General features: G+C 44.0%; 2 protein-coding genes across 6 annotated transcripts in view; one reads left to right on the top strand and one right to left on the bottom strand.

Moving 5' to 3' along the window:
- nmi (N-myc (and STAT) interactor) overlaps window positions 1–18,566 on the top strand; it is a 246,627-nt gene that overhangs the window by 145,931 nt on the left and 82,130 nt on the right. The gene's annotated exons all lie outside the window — the stretch shown is intronic.
- Window positions 1–18,566, bottom strand: part of LOC132394312 (protein mono-ADP-ribosyltransferase PARP14-like) — an 83,505-nt gene that overhangs the window by 35,043 nt on the left and 29,896 nt on the right. Inside the window, exons 8-12 of one of the 2 annotated variants that reach the window (XM_059970298.1) lie at window positions 15,237–16,729; window positions 12,778–12,823; window positions 11,862–11,903; window positions 4,339–4,470; window positions 910–972 (exon numbers count right to left, since the gene is read on the bottom strand). In XM_059970298.1, coding sequence (XP_059826281.1) covers window positions 910–972; window positions 4,339–4,470; window positions 11,862–11,903; window positions 12,778–12,823; window positions 15,237–16,729 — 1,776 coding nt within the window. The remainder of the gene's footprint in view (window positions 1–909; window positions 973–4,338; window positions 4,471–11,861; window positions 11,904–12,777; window positions 12,824–15,236; window positions 16,730–18,566) is intronic. The other variant, XM_059970299.1, reaches the window with a different exon arrangement.

Raw genomic sequence — 18,566 nt, 5'->3', positions numbered from 1 at the left:
CCCAGGTTCAATTCCAGGTCTACAAGGAGTTTGTACGTTCTCCCCATGGGTTTCCTCCAGCTGCTCCGGTTTCCTCCCACATTCCAAAGACCTACGGGTTAGTAGGTTAATTGGTCACGTGGGTGTAATTGGGCGTGGGCCTGTTATTGAGCTGTAGCTCTAAATAAAGAAGTAAATAAAATTCCTTCTGGTCTGAGGAGTTGCCTTCACTGCTATTCTCCATACCTTGTTAATATTATGGGAGGAGATGATTCAAAACCTCCTTAAAAGAAGTGCAACATCCTGATTGACACCTGGGAATCTTTTGGAAAAGACACGGCATGCTATTGAAAACCTCAAGTCCATTTATCAGGAGCACACAGAAACTAAGGACTGAAGAAGCACACCACCTTGTTCAAGACAAATTGACTTAAAAATTTTTTTGACTCCTGTCTAATATAGAATCGAATCTACCTTATCCCAGAAACCAAAGAACCTGTAGATAATTTGAAGGAGCATCTGGAACACCCATGAATTCAATTCACCCAGAAATAATCTCATCCAACCAATAAAGCTTGAGGCAGAATTAACTAGCTACCTGCAATCTCTCATTAATGCCATTCTGTTAAGTAATCACCTTTTTGAAGAGTAAATCAAATATTTCAATACAGGGCCAACAGATATTTGAGCTGTATATTCTTTCCTCATAACTCTTTTGGAACTAGAAAAATTTCTTATGAACTGACAGCTTCCATTTCTGTCTCTGTCTATCCCCACCCAATCTACCTCCATATTCTGTCTGACTGATATTCAGCATCATCTTTCCCCTGACTGATAAAGAGAGTATTTTTTCCACAGTGAGAGCCTCTATACCTTTTGATCTTCAAGGAATACCTGCTAGAAACACGCAACATTGAAAAAGGATCATACCTTGAGAATTACATTCCGCCTGTACAGAGCTACCTGCAGCTTTTAGTATTGCACCAGAGACACCTGCGGTTAAACAGAAAATCAAGAATGAAATAAGACCTTTGTTACTGAGTAAATCATACTGGATTCATGTTTGGTTGTTTTATGGTTCAGATACTCCAAATAATTTCAGACATAGAACTGATATTTTTGGATTGTTCTAAGGTAGGATTTTAACCATTATTGATAATATATAACCAAAGAAACGGAGCAGGCCAGTGGTGTAGTGGCATCAGCCCTACTGGACTTTGAGGCGAGTAGGTATACAAAATGACGAGGGGTATAGATAGGGTAAATGCAAGCAGGCTCTTTCCACTGCGGTTGGGTAGGACTATAACCAGAGGTCATGAGTTAAGAATGAAAGGTGAGAAGTTTAAGGGGAACATGAGGGGATATTTCTTCATTCAGGGAGACATGAGAGTGTGGAAAAAGTTGTCAGCACAAGTGGTACATGCAAGCTCAATTTCAATGTTTTAGAGAAGTTTGGATAGGTACATGGATAGTAGGGATACGGAGTGCTATGGTCCTGGTGCAGGTCTATGGGAGAAGGTAGCTTAAATGGTTTTCACATGGACTAGATGGAGTGAAGGGCCTTTTCTGTACTGTACTCTATGGGTGCGGGTATGAATCTGATTGGCTCCTTACATGCTTTCCATCTGTGCTGGGTTGAGTATCAAGCTAGCAACTCAACCTCATAAAAAACAGACAAAATGCTAAAGAAATGGGAAGGTCACTGCCCAATGTGCCACAAGGTACCAAAAGGAACAGCAACAATGAAAAGGACCCACACTTCTATGCGGTAGCAAAGTGTGGCAGTGCAATTTTAGCCATGTTGGTGGACAACCATTGAATCTGAATTTGATATTAAGTTACAGGAGACTGGACCAGGATCCTTAGGTATTGCAGTGCTTAAACATTTCTGTCCTTGCTGAACAGTTTAAATGTGGCTTACAATGTTGTGTGGCTTTTAGCATTGGTGTTCTTTCTAAGTAAAATAGTACTTCAAAATATAGTAGGCACTTCACACTTTTGTAATTCACAACCTGTAGCAAATGTTACCCCTTTCTGCTCTTTTGTTCCTTGTTGTTGTAATTAAAGATCAAAGTCAATTTTGTTATCAAAGTACATATACGTCACCATTTTTTTTTATGTGGCAAGCATATTCAGCAAATCTACAGTATAGTTATGGAAGATGAACCAGAGTACAAAAGACAATGAATTGTGCAAATACAAATGTAACCAAATACCAATAAATAATGAGAATAATGGATAAAAGTCCTTAAACTGAGGTCATTGGTTGTGAGAGCATTTCAACGTGTGAGTGCAGTTATCTCCTTCTATTCATGAGCCTGATGGTTGATGGGTAGTAACTGTTCCTGTAATTAAATGAGCAGTTTGTAACAATGCTCTCTTTCCTGCATCATCTTAGGCTGCAAACTACAAATATGCTTCTTATCAAATGCTTCTCATTATTTAGAAATTAACAATGAATAATAATTAGTTGATGATAAGCTTTAGCCATAGATGAGGAACTTAACTTCTCTAGGGTTAGTGAATGGGGTGGGGGGCAATGGAAGTTTATCTGCATGATGGTTAATGATGGATACTGAATTTGCATCAATTATACACACGCACATGCAATTTTTTATCCATTGGGACTTTGGAGTTGCTGTTGAGTGGGCAGAGTCCTGTGATACAGAAGAATCAAAAATTTCCCTGAAGAGCATGCTTAAATTTTCAGAATCTGCTGATTTTCTCTGTTTGCTTCAAATTCTCTCACTCTCCAAGCCCCAAATACTCATACAATTTTTAAATTGCATTTTTCCAATAGATTGATTTAGCAGGAAAACCAGGTCACCATCATCATGAACTCTGGTTAAAATAGCAGTCAGACTGTGAATTATACTTTTAATAACCGCAACCAGCAGTTTCTGATAACTACATTCTATCCACTCAGATGAACAGACCTTGTAATGAACTAGACCAGGCATGGGCAAACTACGGCCCAGGGGCCATATGCGGCCCGTTAAGCTTTTTAATCCGGCCCACAGAACTTGATGAAATTATATTAGTAAACCTTGTTAACGTTTTTTCCCCGCAATTCTGGCGTTTTCCCAATAGATGACGCACTCTATATATATTTGTGGCGACCCATTTCCTGGCACATCCGAACCGGCTCACAATTAGCCAGCGTTCCGGCTAAGGGAGATAGCCTGCGGGGATTTGCGAGCACAGAGCTTTGGAGCCTCTGCGCCACGGGGGGCAGGTTGAGGGAGGCTTAAAAGTGAGGCTGGGGATTTTGAATAGTTTTTTTCTTCAACTGCAGTTACCGACTCCGTGTCGTAATTTTAGCGCTGCATGTAGCACACCGCTACACATTGACCTTTGTTGAGGTGCAGCGTATTACTCCACATTTGCGCTTTACTCTTTGTTCGGCTCGACCTATTTGTGTGAACAGGCGTTCAGCATCATGAACATCAACAAAGCCAGCTACAGATCCAAGTTAACTGACCAACACCTCAGATCCATCCTGAGAATTGCCACAACAAAACTAAATCCAGACTTTGATGTGCTGGTTAAAAAGGGAGACCAACAACATTGTTCCCACTGAAATTAAAAATAAGTTTCTTCGTTGTGTTATGTAAAAAATGCATTTGAAAATATTTTTTTTCAATAAGCCTTACATGTTACATGTCATTTCTGTTAAGTGATGGACATGAGTAGTGCGCAGGTGCACGTACGTTCTCAAAATAAAAAATGCGCTCCAGATCGAATAACGTGCACCGCATACTGGCGCACTGTCACGGTTCTGTCTTTGTGCTGGTCGTTGTTGAGTTTTGGCACAGGGGACAATTGAATAAGAAGGAGCAGGACAAGTAGACCTGCATCTCCTACCGTTTTTGAAATAAAGCCAGGCAGGAGGAGAGTGATGATGATAATATCTTGAAGGATAACAGAATTTTCAGTGCTTTAAAATACTAAATGTTACTATTAAAAAAAGTTGTATCTTATTCATTTAATTTTCAGTGTTTTAAAAGTCATTTCAATAAATAGCTAAATACCATGGGACTTCAAAGACAGATATTTTGTTGTAATGCATTTGTTCATTTTCAATTGAAATTAAAGCACATGTTTTCTACATATCCCATGATATTTTATTTTCTCTTATGAGGTATATTACCAAAACACTCCGTCCATCTGCTCCTGGTCCGGCCCCCCTGTCAAATTTTAGAACCCTTTGTGGCCCACAAGTCAAAAAGTTTGCCCACCCCTGAACTAGACCTTGCATGTGCAGCCAATTCCCAGTTAGGTTAAAATTATCCCATGTAACAGAAAGTTGACCATTTGGTTTAATATTACAATCCAGATGTTAATTGTCTTTCCACCTACCGGAATTTAAACTGAAATTCGCATTTGTAGAATTCACTATGATGTCTGTTCTTTCCTGGGTGATATCACCTTTCTTCAGTTGTACTGTTATTCCACATATTTTTACAGTTGGGCCCCAGAGAAATTTAGATACTGCAGAGAGAACATAGTTTAGTGAGTCATACAGTTGTACAACACAGAAAAAGGCTCCTTAACCTATTTTGTCAATGCTATCTGTGATGGTTATCTGTACTAATTCCATCTGCCCACATTAGGCCCTATCTCTCTATTGCAGGGGTTCCCAACCTGGTGTCCGTGGCACAAGAAAGATTAGGAACGTCTGCTCTATGCCTTTCCAATACAAGGTGCAGAGGATAAGGGCTTACACAGGAATAAATACCTTTTTAAACAACGCAATTGTATCAGAAATAACGCGATACATGATTTCTATGGGTAACAAATTTATATATTTTTTGTGATAAAATCTCAGATGACACAGAAATTACAAGTTTGGAATGTACGGCTCCATTTACAAACATGCACACGTGCAATATCCACACTTAAGGATGATCTATCCTCACCTACAAATGGAGAGGTTATTGATATTACTGATGCAGAAGGGGAAACAATAAAGGTAGGAGGAAGTGGGCCTCTGGCAAATGAGGTAGAGTGCAGTTTATTGTAGATTTTTTGGGTATGCCAAAATCATAAGGATACTATCTTGAGACACGTACTTTATTATGCTATTATCACATAGCATATTTTCAATCACCATCCCATCCAAATTATAACAGAAACTAGAACATAAAAAGGATGTAATGTTGAGGCTTTACAAAGCACTGGTGATGCCTCAGTTGAAGCACTGAGAGCAGTTTTGGGCCCGTTATCTACAAAAGGATATGTTGACGTTGGAGAGGGTTCAAAGGAGGTTCCCAAAAATGATTTTGGGATTGAAAGGCTCATCATATGAGACTGTTTGATTGTTCTGGGCCTGTATTCATAGTAATTCAGAAGAATGAGCTCAGTGAAAACAATTCAACGATGAAAGGCCTTAATGGAGTGGATATGGAGATGATGTTTCCTCTGGTGAAGTCTAAGACCAGTGGAGACAGCCTCAGAATTGAGGGGCTGTGGCGACCCATTTCCTGGCGCATCCGAACCGACTCACAATTAGATAGCCTACGGGGGTTTGCGAGCACAGAGCTTTTGAGCCTCTGCGCCATGGGGGGCCGGTTGAGGGAAGCTTAAAAGTGAGGCTGAAGTTTTCGAATAAAGTTTTTTCCTTCAACTGCAGTTACCGACTCCGTGTCGTAATTTTAGCGCTGCGTGTAGCACACCGCTACAATTGGTGACCCCGACGGTCCAAACGATTTTTGGACCAGAAATGACCGACGCCGTCTCTGTTCATGCGGTTTCGTTGAAACTGCCGGGTTTCTGGACACAGCGCCCGGACCTATGGTTCCAGCAAGCTGAAGCCCAATTCCACGTTCGCCAGATCACCTCAGAAGACACCCGCTACTACTACGTGGTGAGCTCCCTCGACCAGGACACAGTGGCCCAGGTCGTGGAGTTCGTACAGTCGCCCCCGGCAGATGGCAAGTACACGGAATTCAAAGCCCTGCTCCTCAGGACTTTCGGACTCTCACGGTGCGAGCGGGCTGCCCATTTACTGCACCTGGATGGCTTGGGCGACAGACCTCCATCGGCTTTAATGAATGAGATGTTGTCTCTGGCCGACGGACACACATGCCTCATGTTTGAGCAGGCATTCCTGGAGCAGCTGCCCGAGGACATACGCCTGCTGCTATCCGACGCGGATTTCAGTGACCCCTGGAAGGTGGCAGCCCGGGCGGACTTGCTGTGGAACGCCAAAAAGGTGAGCGGGGCGTCCATCGCACAGATCTCCCAGCCACGCTCCCGGCAGCAAACCAGTCCAGGTCCGGCCGCAGAGCCCGCCAACCCCCGGCCCAAAGAAACCCTGGTGCTTCTACCACCAGCGGTGGGGCGCAGAAGCCCGCCGTTGTCGCCCGCTCTGCAAGTTCCCGGGAAACGCCAGGGCCAGCCGCCGCTGATGGCTACGGCGGCTGGCCATCGGGATAGCCTCCTGTATGTGTGGGATAGAAGGTCGGGACGCCGGTTTTTGGTCGATACTGGGGCCGAGATCAGCATTTTACCTCCGACGAGTTACGACACCCGCAGCAGGGCACCAGGTCCCCCCCTGAGGGCCGTCAATGGCAGCACAGTAAGGACCTATGGCACCCGTCAGGTGCAGCTACAGTTCGGCTCCAGCCAGTTCACGTGGGACTTCACACTGGCCGCCGTAGCCCAACCGCTTCTGGGTGCGGATTTTTTGCGAGCTCACAGCCTGCTGGTTGACCTGCCCAGGAAGAGACTGGTCCACGCCGAGACCTTTCAGACGTTCTCCCTGGGTGCAGCCCAGTTGCCAGCCCCTCACCTCGGCTCCATCACGCTGTCCGACAACGACTTCACCAGGGTCCTGGCGGAGTTCCCATCGGTTCTGGCACCGCAGTTCACAGCGGCCATGCCCAGGCACGGCGTACAGCACCACATCCCGACCCAGGGACCACCCCTCCACGCCCGCACTCGGCGGCTTCCCCCGGACAAGCTCCGACTCGCGAAGGAGGAGTTCCAGAGGATGGAGGAATTGGGGATCATCCGGCGGTCCGACAGCCCATGGGCCTCCCCCCTGCACATGGTGCCCAAAGCGACGGGGGGCTGGAGACCGTGCGGCGACTACCGCAGGTTGAACGAGGCTACCAGACTGGACCGCTACCCTGTGCCGCACATTCAGGACTTTGCAGCAAACCTGCACAGCGCACGGATCTTCTCCAAGGTAGACCTCGTCCGAGGGTACCATCAAATCCCGATGCATCCTGACGACGTCCCCAAAACGGCTCTCATCACCCCTTTCGGCCTTTTCGAGTTCCTCCGCATGCCGTTCGACCTGAAGAATGCCGCACAGACGTTCCAGCGGTTAATGGACACGGTGGGACGGGACCTGGACTTCGCGTTCATCTATTTGGATGACATCCTCATAGCCAGCGGCAGTCGTCAGGAGCATCTGTCCCACCTCCGTCAACTCTGCGCCCAACTGAGTGAGTACGGTCTTACTATCAACCCCGCCAAATGCCAGTTCGGACTTGTGGTGAACTATGTGCCTGTCGGGACACGCCCCTGCTGACTGCTCCTGTGGCTCCTCCCACAGGCCCCTGTATAAAGGAGACCTGCGGCCTGAAGATCGGCCTCAGTCTCCAGGACCTTGTATGATAGACACTCACTCCTGGTTCCTTCTTCCAGTCAATAAAAGCCGATATCTCGCCTACGTCTCAGTGTGAGTTATTGATGGTGCATCAGGACTCGATACCATTGACTTCCTGGGCCACAGGATTACTAAAGACGGGGCAACCCCTCTGCCCCCTAAGGTAGATGCGGTCCGCCTCTTTCCCCGATCCACCACGATCAAAGGCCTTCAGGAATTCGTAGGTATGGTCAATTTCTACCGCCGCTTCCTCCCTTCAGCTGCCCGGATCATGCGCCCCCTGTTCGCCCTGATGTTGAGTCTGAGCAAGGACATTACCTGGGACGAGGAGTCCGCCGCCGCTTTCGTTCAAACAAAGGAAGCTTTGGCGGACGCCGCAATGCTAGTACATCCCAGAATGGACGCCCCTACCGCCCTCACAGTGGACGCATCAAACTCGGCAGTCGGTGGGGTGCTGGAGCAACTCATCGCAGGTCGCTGGCAACCCCTGGCGTTTTTCAGCAAACACCTGCGACCACCCGAGCTTAAGTACAGTGCTTTCGACCGGGAACTGTTGGCGCTCTACCTGGCAATCCGGCATTTCAGGTACTTCCTAGAAGGTTGGCCCTTCACCGCGTTCACGGACCACAAACCGCTTACCTTTGCGTTTACGAAAGCGTCCAACTCCTGGTCGTCCCGCCAGCAACGCCACCTGTCCTACATCTCTGAATACACGACGGATGTCCGGCACGTCTCGGGTAAGGACAATGTCGTGGCGGATGCGCTCTCTCGCCCTACCGTTCATGCCCTTTCCCAAGGGGTAGACTTTGAGGCACTGGCAGAGGCGCAGCAGGCGGATGAGGAGATTCCGAGTTATAGAACCGCAGTCTCCGGTTTGCAGCTCCAGGACCTCCCCATAGGCCTGGGTGAGAGGACCCTACTCTGTGACGTCGCCACTGGCCAGCCCCGTCCAGTCGTCCCAACAGCATGGCGGTGCCGCGTTTTCGACTCCATTCATAACTTGGCGCATCCCTCCATCCGGACAACTGTCCGGATGGTTTCCAGCAGGTTTGTTTGGCACGGACTCCGCAAACAGGTCAGTGAATGGGCCAAAACGTGTGTGCACTGCTAGACGGCCAAGGTGCAGCGGCAGACCAAAGCCCCACTGCAGCAGTTCCATCCCACCCACCGGCGTTTCGACCACATTCATGTGGATATCGTGGGCCCCCTGCCAGTGTCGCGCAGAGCGCGGCACCTCCTGACTATCGTGGACCGGTTCACAAGATGGCCAGAGGCGGTCCCGCTCACCGACACCACCTCCGAATCTTGCGCCCGAGCCCTGATCGCCACTTGGATATCTCGCTTTGGTGTACCAGCCCACATTACCTCCGACAGAGGCGCCCAGTTCACCTCCAGCCTGTGGTCAGCTATGGCCAGCCTTTTGGGGACTCAGCTGCACCACACAACTGCCTACCACCCACAGTCGAATGGGCTAGTGGAGCGTTTCCACCGTCACCTGAAGTCGGCCTTCATGGCCCGCCTGCGAGGAGCCAACTGGGCGGACGAGCTTCCCTGGGTCCTACTCGGCATCCGCACAGTGCCCAAGGATGACCTGCACGCCTCATCGGCCGAGTTGGTATACGGCGCGCCCCTGGTCGTCCCCGGGGAGTTCCTACCAGCCCCAAGGGGGCAAGAGGAAGATCCCGCAGCAGTCCTGGGCAGACTACGCGAGAAGCTCGGTAACCTGGCCCCCATACCCACTTCACAGCATGGGCGGCACCCGACCTGCGTACCCAAAGACCTACAGAACTGTAAGTTTGTGTTTGTACAAAGGGGCGGGCATCGGCCGCCGCTGCAGCGGCCATACGAGGGGCCGTTTATGGTGCTCCGGAACAACGGGTCCACGTTCGTGCCGGACGTTGGGGGGAAAGAGGAGGTTTTCACGGTGGACCGCCTCAAACCGGCCCATGTGGACCTGGCGCAACCGGCCGAGTTTCCGGCGCCTCGGCGCAGAGGCCGACCTCCCAAGCAGGTTCTGGCCCAGACTGTGGACATTGGGGGGTGTATCGCCGGTTCTGGGGGGGGGGGGGTTATGTGGCGACCCATTTCCTGGCGCATCTGAACCGACTCACAATTAGATAGCCTACGGGGGTTTGCGAGCACAGAGCTTTTGAGCCTCTGCGCCATGGGGGGCCGGTTGAGGGAAGCTTAAAAGTGAGGCTGAAGTTTTCGAATAAAGTTTTTTCCTTCGACTGCAGTTACCGACTCCGTGTCGTAATTTTAGCGCTGCGTGTAGCACACCGCTACAGGGCGTCCTTTTTACAACAGAGATGAGGAGGAATTTCTTTAGCCAGAGAATGATGAATGATGAATGCTTTGCCATAGGCAGCTGTGGAGGCCAAGTCATTGGGTATATTTAAGGCAGAGGCTGACAGATTCTTGATTAGTCAGGGCATAAATGGATATGAGAAGAAGGCAGGAGACTGGGGCTGAGAGGGAAAATGGATTAGCCACAATGAAATGGCAGAGAAGACATGATAGGCCAACTGGCCTAATTCTACTTCTGTATCTTATGGTCTTATTTACATTTTACAACTTAGGAGAAGACATTTGGCCCAATGATTCTATGCCAGCTCCTGTCAATTCCATTCCTGCACTTCTGTTTTCCTGTTATCCTTCAAAATATTCCCTCGTACACTCATCCAATACCCCTTGATTGTTTTGTAACTTATCTACAGTGCCATTCCTTTCAATTCATCAGCTGTTTGAAGAAGGGGACCTGCTGTATGGACAACAGCTTGCTCTCCATATTGTACCATCCTGGCTTCCATATCACATAGACAGCTAGGATGCAAGATCCATGGGCAACCTCGACCAACTCTCTACAGTAGTGAATTAACCTTTAGAAAGCTGGCAACTTGGGGCATGCAGCAGAAATGCACACAGTCATGGGAAAGACATTAAATTCTACATCTGAGTTCAGGGTTAAACCCAGAGCGGCTGCATTGGCTGTTCTGTTGCTACTTCAACCACATCAGGATACAGGACTGCTTACTTAATATGCATCCCTTTGAATATTTCCTATTTGGAGCAGCTCAAGATATCAAATAACATGATTGGAATCCATGAACTTGAAAAAACAACTTTGTGTCTTAACTGAGTAACATCTCTTTAGTCTGTATTGCTCATATACATCCATCTCAAAAAGGCCAGTTAAATTATTCAGGAGCAACACACAAGAAGCTGAGGGAACTCAGTGAAATAGGTTTAAATGCCTTCTAAATAATGTAATTACATCTGAAATGACAGAATATGGGAGTAACAAATTAAATCATTTTGTGAAGAACCTCAGATGACATAGAATTACGAGTTTGGAAAGTACAGTCCCACTTACAATGCACGTGTGTGCAATATTCACACTTGAGAATCTGCTGTTATCTTGTACCAGATTTTGAATTACTTGGATTGGACACCATCACAAGTCATGGCACAAGCAAACAACAGAATTCCTAGAAGCACGGTTTCCGCAAACAATTCTGTAAACAAGCACATAGACGATCTTATTTAGAAGCCCTTGCAGGCAAAATTTCAGACCACAATGCATAAAGTTTGCTACCTAACCAATCAGTGATGAGACCCCTTCCTACATCACAAATGAGTTCCTGTAACGATGACCAATGGGCTGATTGATAAGTATATAAAGGCAGAGCGTTCTCAGGACACACCACAAATGAACAGTGCACTGATGATATCTCCTCGAATGGAGATGAAACATTTGCAAATGAATTGCCAAGATCAGAGAACAACTCAACCCAATGCTAACTGTTCATTTCCTTCAACAGATTACACCTGACCTGCTGAGTTCCTCTGGCTATTTGTCTGTTGCTTCAAGTTTCTATCCCTTGAGTCTCAAACGCATACATTTTATTACACAGGGGGAATAAAATTCTTGCAAAGAATTCCCATTCCATTCCCATATGGATTGTGGCCAATGTTGGGCCTACGGTTGTACATTGTGACAACTTCCCATTTCAGCTGACAGTTGAGATTAAAATAGCTAAAAAAAAAAATCACTGTTCTTCATTTTCTTCTGACATGTAACTTGTGACAAATGGAATTCAGTCCAGAGAAATGTGAGTCACTACATTAGGGCAAAGCAAAGAGGATAGGCAAGGATGCAATTGTCTAAATTTACTGTACATTTAGTTATTGCACTAATGGTCTACTGCACACACTTTGAAGGAAAGAAAGACCAGATGGTTAAGGAGTAATGTAGCTTACTTACATGATTTATAAACCTGCTGCAGAGAATTAAAAAAAGATGCACCTGTGGGTTAAGAAGCAAATAATATTTCAGGTCTGAGACTCTTTGCCTGAACTGGAAAACAGAGGAAACAAGTTTGCAGATGGAGAAACGGTATAGGGGAGAGGGATAGAACGCAGTAAATATCTATAGCAGGGCGAGACCACAATGAATTAATACAATACTGTACAAAAGTCTTAGGCACATATATATATATATAGCTAGGTTGCCTGAGACTTTTGAGCAGAATAGCAAGAAAGGAGAGCTATGGGAGTACCTTTGCACAGTATTATAAATTATTAGTAGCAGAAGCTAAGATCTGATTATGCAACTTTGCCTGCATAACGCTTTGCTAAGAAACAAACTGAATCATGTTTAGTGCTGAAATAAAGTTAAACTTCTAGATCCACAGAGTATTGATGTTAGTGCCACATATATATGTTGTGTTGAGATTGTAATGGAGCTAGTTATGTAATTTTTCAGACTGTTCAGTTCAGTATATTAGGAAAATTGCAAATGTTACAGTTACCAAACTTACAAAATATCAATAGATTGTCAGTGAGGCATTAACCAAAAGTTAGAAATTGTGGACTTTGAAGAAAAAGACAGAAGCCTTGCGTCAAAGAGCTCAACCAATTCAGCACTTAATTCTTTGTGATCTCTGGCAGGGTCAGTTTAAGTAAGGTTACTTGAATAGAGGAAGCCATATTGCCTGGCAGAGTAGGCACAACTTGACTATAAACTTGTGATCAGTACAAGTTTATACTAGATGGGAGGTAATGCAGTAATTTTAGAAACATGCACGCAGGCCACCCAAACAATATAATCACACAGGGTAAAGCATTGTTAGTGGTTCATCTGTATAAATATATAACTCCACATCTATGAAGCATCTTACCTCCAGTTGTGCCCAGTTTAACGTCCTTGCTGCCTTGTCCCCTAACCTAATATTCAAAAGCAAAAAAATCAGTCGTTTATTGGAGAAAAGTACAGCACAGAAATGGGCCCTTTGGCCCATCTTGTTCATGCTGAACCATTTAACCTGCCTGCACCCAGACCATAGCCTTCATATCCCTAAAATCCACACATCTATTCAAACCTCTTAAACATTGAAATCGAGCTTGCATGCACCACTTACACTGGCAGCTCGTTCCACACTCTCACAACCCTCTGAGTGAAGTTTCCCCTCATGTTCCCCTTAAACCTTCCACCTTGATAACAAATATTTTACTGGAAATTGTTAAATTTAATTTTAAAAAAATATGTTATCATATTGTTTAATTCACTTGTTTGGATGATACTAGTTTCTGTTGTATAATAAAAATCTTAATTTAAATGGGTCACAGCAAAAGAGTCAGTGACCACCACCGCATAGAACAGGCCCATTGCCACATCTAGTCTGTGCCAAACCAGTAATCTACCTAATACCATTGACCTGCACCCAGATCATAACCCATCCATGCACAAATGCCAAGCCATTTGCATAGTACTGCATTTGTCAATGTAGAGCAGAAAGTGAGTTTCTAAATCTACCAGGAGCAATGGGGATGGTGGAGTGCCATGGGAGTGTTGTGGGACAGGTGGCAGAGAAGGAGTGCCAGGGAGGGGAGTGGTGCAGCTGCAGACTCACCCAGCACTGAGACACTAGGTAAGGTAATTTGATTCCAAAAAAATAGTTTGTTGATTACAGAGTGTCCCTCTGGTGCTTCCCACTTCCTCCCCTCTCCCTTCCCCTTTTCCCCACCATGATTCCCCTCTCCCTGGTCCCCTTCCCACTCAGTCCACAAGAGAGACCCATATCAGAGTCAGGTTTATCGTCACTCACATACATTATGGAATTTGTTTGTTTCTTTGTGATAGCAATACAGTGCAATACATAAAATAACTACAGTTGTGTGCAAAAGTCTTTTGCCACATTCTCACCACCTTCTGAATAAAAAAGATCTCCCTTATGTTTCTTTTAAACACTTCACCTCTTCACCCTTAACCCATGACACACCCAGCCTTAGTGGAAAAACGGGAGTTTCTACAGATGATAGAAATGTAGTGTAGTACACACAAAATGCTAGAAAAACTCAGCAGGTCAGGCACACAATCTTAGCGGGAAAAAGTCTGTTTGCATTTACCCTATCTATACTCTTCATAATTTAATGTATTTATTTCAAATCCCCTCTCCCCCCCCCCCTCCCCCATTCTCTCATGCTCTAAGGAATCAAGTCCTAATCTATTCAACCTTCCCCTAAACTCAGGTTTACAAGTTCCGGTAACTTCCTTGTAAATTTTCTCTGCACTCTTTCAATCTTATTGATATTTTTATATCTTTTTTGAGGGATTGTGTTAGTTGTGGTTGCCTCATCATAGGAAGGATGTGCAAGCTTTGCAGAGGGTGCAGAGGAGATTGACTAGAATGCTGCCTAGGTCTTTTCTCTCTGGAGTGAAGGAAGACGAGAGGCTAAGACGTTGGGTATATTTAAAGTGGAAGCTGATAGATTCTTGATTAGTAAGGGTGTTAACTGTCCATTTCCTGCCAAACGACCTAAGGCTGCTCCAATGTCGTATGATCCATGTAGATGGATACAAGAATGACATCATATACTCGATAGGCTAAAGGGCCTATTTTGTGCTGTTTTTCTCTAAGGCTCTAAAAGTTAGACTTGATATATTCAGATTTTGCAGGGTCTAAATTTAATGACAAGAACTCCAGGGGCTGCCCTATCCCATCATTCCAACACCTCTGGTATGGACCCTGATGGAGGAGTCTGGCATGTCGTCTGTAAGGGATGTCAGTAAGTTACTTGACTCATTTGAGAGACAACGCTCAGATACCAATCCTCAGATATTTGAGAGTCGGACTTGGCACAATCATTGAGGCTCAGAGTGATGTTGCTGGGTTTGAATTTATACTGATGATACTGCCAATACTGATGATCCAGTCAGTTTTAAATAGTACGGAGCAAAGGTCTTAGGCAGATATATATATATCTAGGGAGCCTAAGACTTCTGCACAGTACTGTAATATTTTTATATATTTTACTGTTCTGCTACCACAAAAAATGACTTCATGACATATATGTGTAATGATAAATCTGATCCTGATATGGGACTCTATAATGGACTGAGAGTGGGAAGGGGGCAGGGAGAGGTGAGGCAGCAGCAGGAAGCACCAGACAGCCATTCTGTAATGATCAATAAATCAATTGTTTGAAATCAAATTACCTTGTCTGCTATAGCAATGATGCAAACAGCTTGATTTTGCTTTAGCTCCTGGAGAGACTACCAGTAGTAAACATCTAAATTTAAGTTTAATATTCAATAAATGAACGAGTTACATCCATGTCATTAGTTGTGTCAACTTACATGCTTTGTAAGGTCTACTCCACTCTGAAGTTCTTCTTTGACATTAATGAGCACCATGCACCCATGAACTTCAGCGTTGACTTGTAGAGCGGCTTTATTCTTGTCAAGGGCAGTCGACTCTCCAACCTCGGAGTAAGTGAAGGTTTGTTTATGAACTAGTGATAACTTATTCTTAATAGCAGAAACTATCTCATCTATTTGTTCTGCTGAATCAGTTACTTGAAAACCTGGATTAGGTGCTCTGATAAACGAAATGTTAACTCCTTTGCTTTGGAATTCATTGAAAATTGCAAATTTTTTCATGTAGTTTACTTGGACAACTTCTGCAGAAATGAACTTTATGGTGATCTGCTTCTTATTTAAATAACTTTTCAGTACATTTGCAACATCTACAACATGGCTTGAAAATCCAACAATGATTATAGAGGCTGGATTCTTCTTCTCCACTATTCTGCAATTGGATTTGTGCTGAGCTTTTAAATCATCAAGGAACTTAGTCCACTTGTCATCCTGGGTGACTTGGATTTGATCTGGAATGATGGTAACTGCCTCTTCTTGGAATAGCTCCTTTATCTTATCTTCTGCTTTCTTTATATCAGCCGTGAAAGCCAAGAGTTCAACAGACTCCCTAATCATTAGCGTAGCCTGAATTTTATTTGGAACAAAATGAGTTTGCACAATTTTCTTGAGATCCAAGGATTTTATGAAATCTTTCATGTGGGAGGACTGTTTAAGAGGCTTCTTTTCCAGTTGTGATTGGAAGATACTGATGAGTTCTTCAGCTTGGCAAACTTTCTCTTTCAATCCTTTAAGTTTTAAAGCACTGTTAACACTGCTGGGAGATATCTTCACAAAGGAAATGTTCTCTTTTAATGTAGTTTGCAAAAACTCCAATTCCTCCAAACTTTCGAATATAATCTCCTCTTCAATAGTGTTCCTTTCATTTTCTAAAATAGCTTGTAGCTTTCTGGAGATATCCAAAACATTCCTCTCTTCCCCAACAACAACTATTTTGTTTTCTTTTGGAAGGTGAAGGATATCTAAGCAGGGTAACTTGAGTTGTTTAACATTGCACTCTACTTTTTTCCACAAATCTTGATCTATTGGGAAGTCTTTGAAGTCAAATCTCTTCATAAACTTCTCAACTGCCTCTGTAGCAAGCTTCTTCCAATTCTTCGCAACTTTGTACCACAGCAATAAACTTGAATCTAAAGAAGGTTTCAGATTTACTTCCCTTGAATTTGGAGTGTGTTCAAAAATTATCTTACAATAGAAATCCTTTGAAATTTGTTCCAGCTCATGAGTGTAATGCTGCTTATTAGTCTGGATGTAGTTTAGAAGTGAGGGATTGAAATAAATGCTAAATGGCTCAGGAAAGTTGACTCTTGAACGATTAGCTCCATACAGGGATAGCTGCAGGTCACGGTAATAGCAGCTAACAGTCAGAGGAGAATCCTTTAAGGAATGTTTCCTTTCGGTGACTTTTCTTACCACTGTGGAGAAAAAAAAGTTTTAGTTAAAAGAGGTACATCTATTCTCTGCATATTTCTACCCAGATACAGTGGATTCTTGTTCACTGGGACACGTACATTTTGGCCCAATTAAGCAGCTGCCCTAATTAGCTTAAGTTTCATGGAAATTATTAAAAAAGTATAAAAAAGACAAACTGTTTAACTGAGTAGCAAATTACATATTTAAATAAAATACAGAACAAATTAGAACACTATTGATATTACTACAGAACTATAAAACCATGTGTAGTTCGTAATGGTTACTGAGGGAGGAATTCCACTGCCATGTTCTTTTGAAATGAACAAAAACAGTGCAGCACTTCTGCCTTTACATAATTTTTGATCTTCCAAATCTTCACTTTCATTTTCATTTTCTCAATCAGTCCTCCCACATGAAAGATTTCATAAAATCCCTGGATCTCAAGAAAATTGTGCAAACTCACTTTGTTCCAAATAAAATTCAGGCTATTCTAATGATAAGGGAGTCTGTTGAACTCTTGGCTTTCAAGGCTGATATAAATGTCAAGATGAATGTCATTGCCTTCAATATTTCACAATTCCTAACTTGTTGAAGTAGTGAAATTGTTTTATTTTCATTCTCAACCGTATCTGGCAGCTCTCCAGACCTGAATGCTTGTAACCACAGTGAATTGTTTTACTGCTTATTCCTTGCCAATTATCAATGATAAAATTTGTTGCTTTTTGAAAACAAGTACACACAACTGATGCAATTTAAAAACTGTTCACTTTCTGCACAGTGCAGTGTCTAATGGCTATGCAAGCACACACGTCTTGACATTAGTTATAAGCTGTTTGGCATAGTTGCAACCCCCAATTAAGTGTCATAGTATTTCAAATGAACAAAGAAAATCCTGGCTATTTTCTTGATTAGTTTTTGTTCTTTAAGAGCTGGCTCAGGTAAGAAACTGCCCTGATTAAGCAAGGGCCCAATTAACCCAGAATCAATTGTATATGAGAAACTCTGCCAACTTACATTTTGTTAGTTACACAACTAAATCAAGTAATCATATTGAATTATTGGACAGTGGCATGGGTAAGACCAAAGTAGTTTCTGAAGTTTTGTGGACTAAATCATGTGGGAAATGTTATTCATTCTGCAGCTTTGCTCTTGGTTGCAGAAATGAGGTCATTTGAGTACTTATATATTTGCTTTATTTGAAACTTAGAGAGTGCCAACCAAATTCAAAAACAAAACAAATAACTCTAAAATGAAGGTGGGACAAGCATGGTTAGTTGATAGAATGATGAAATAAGGAAGTTAAAATGAGTGGAATTGGCACACTTGTCCTGTGGCCATTTGGGTTTCCTGTCACATCCTAAAGACAAACTGATTGTCAGGTGGATTGGCTCCTGCAATTTGCCCTTATTTAGGTAGCTGGTAGGAGAACAGGGGATATTCACATGAGTAAAAGAATAGGCTACAGAAATTGATAGGCATACAAGACCTATTGAAAGTACTTTAGTTGAAAGTACACAGTCGAACTCGTGGCACAATTAGAGATTGGTTGGTATAACACTGTGGACAACACTGAGTTGTGGCTGAGAGAAGGCCATAGTTGGGAGTTTAACATCAAAGGATATACTTTATATTGAAAGGACAGGCCATAAGGCATAGGCGGTGGTGTGGCTCTGTTGGCAAGGGATGGAATTATCTCTTTAGATCTTTGTGTGGAGTTAAGAAAATACAACAGTTTAAAAAACCATTATGGGAATCATACATAGGCCTCCAAATAGTAGCCAAGATGTGGGATTCAGATTGCAGAGAGCTGGAATGGGTGTCTAATAAGGGTAATGTCAC

Source organism: Hypanus sabinus, chromosome 5, assembly GCF_030144855.1.
Source record: "Hypanus sabinus isolate sHypSab1 chromosome 5, sHypSab1.hap1, whole genome shotgun sequence".
Classification (NCBI taxonomy): domain Eukaryota; kingdom Metazoa; phylum Chordata; class Chondrichthyes; order Myliobatiformes; family Dasyatidae; genus Hypanus; species Hypanus sabinus.
Note: the sequence above shows the minus strand (reverse complement) of the source record. Positions and strands in the feature narration are given on the sequence as shown.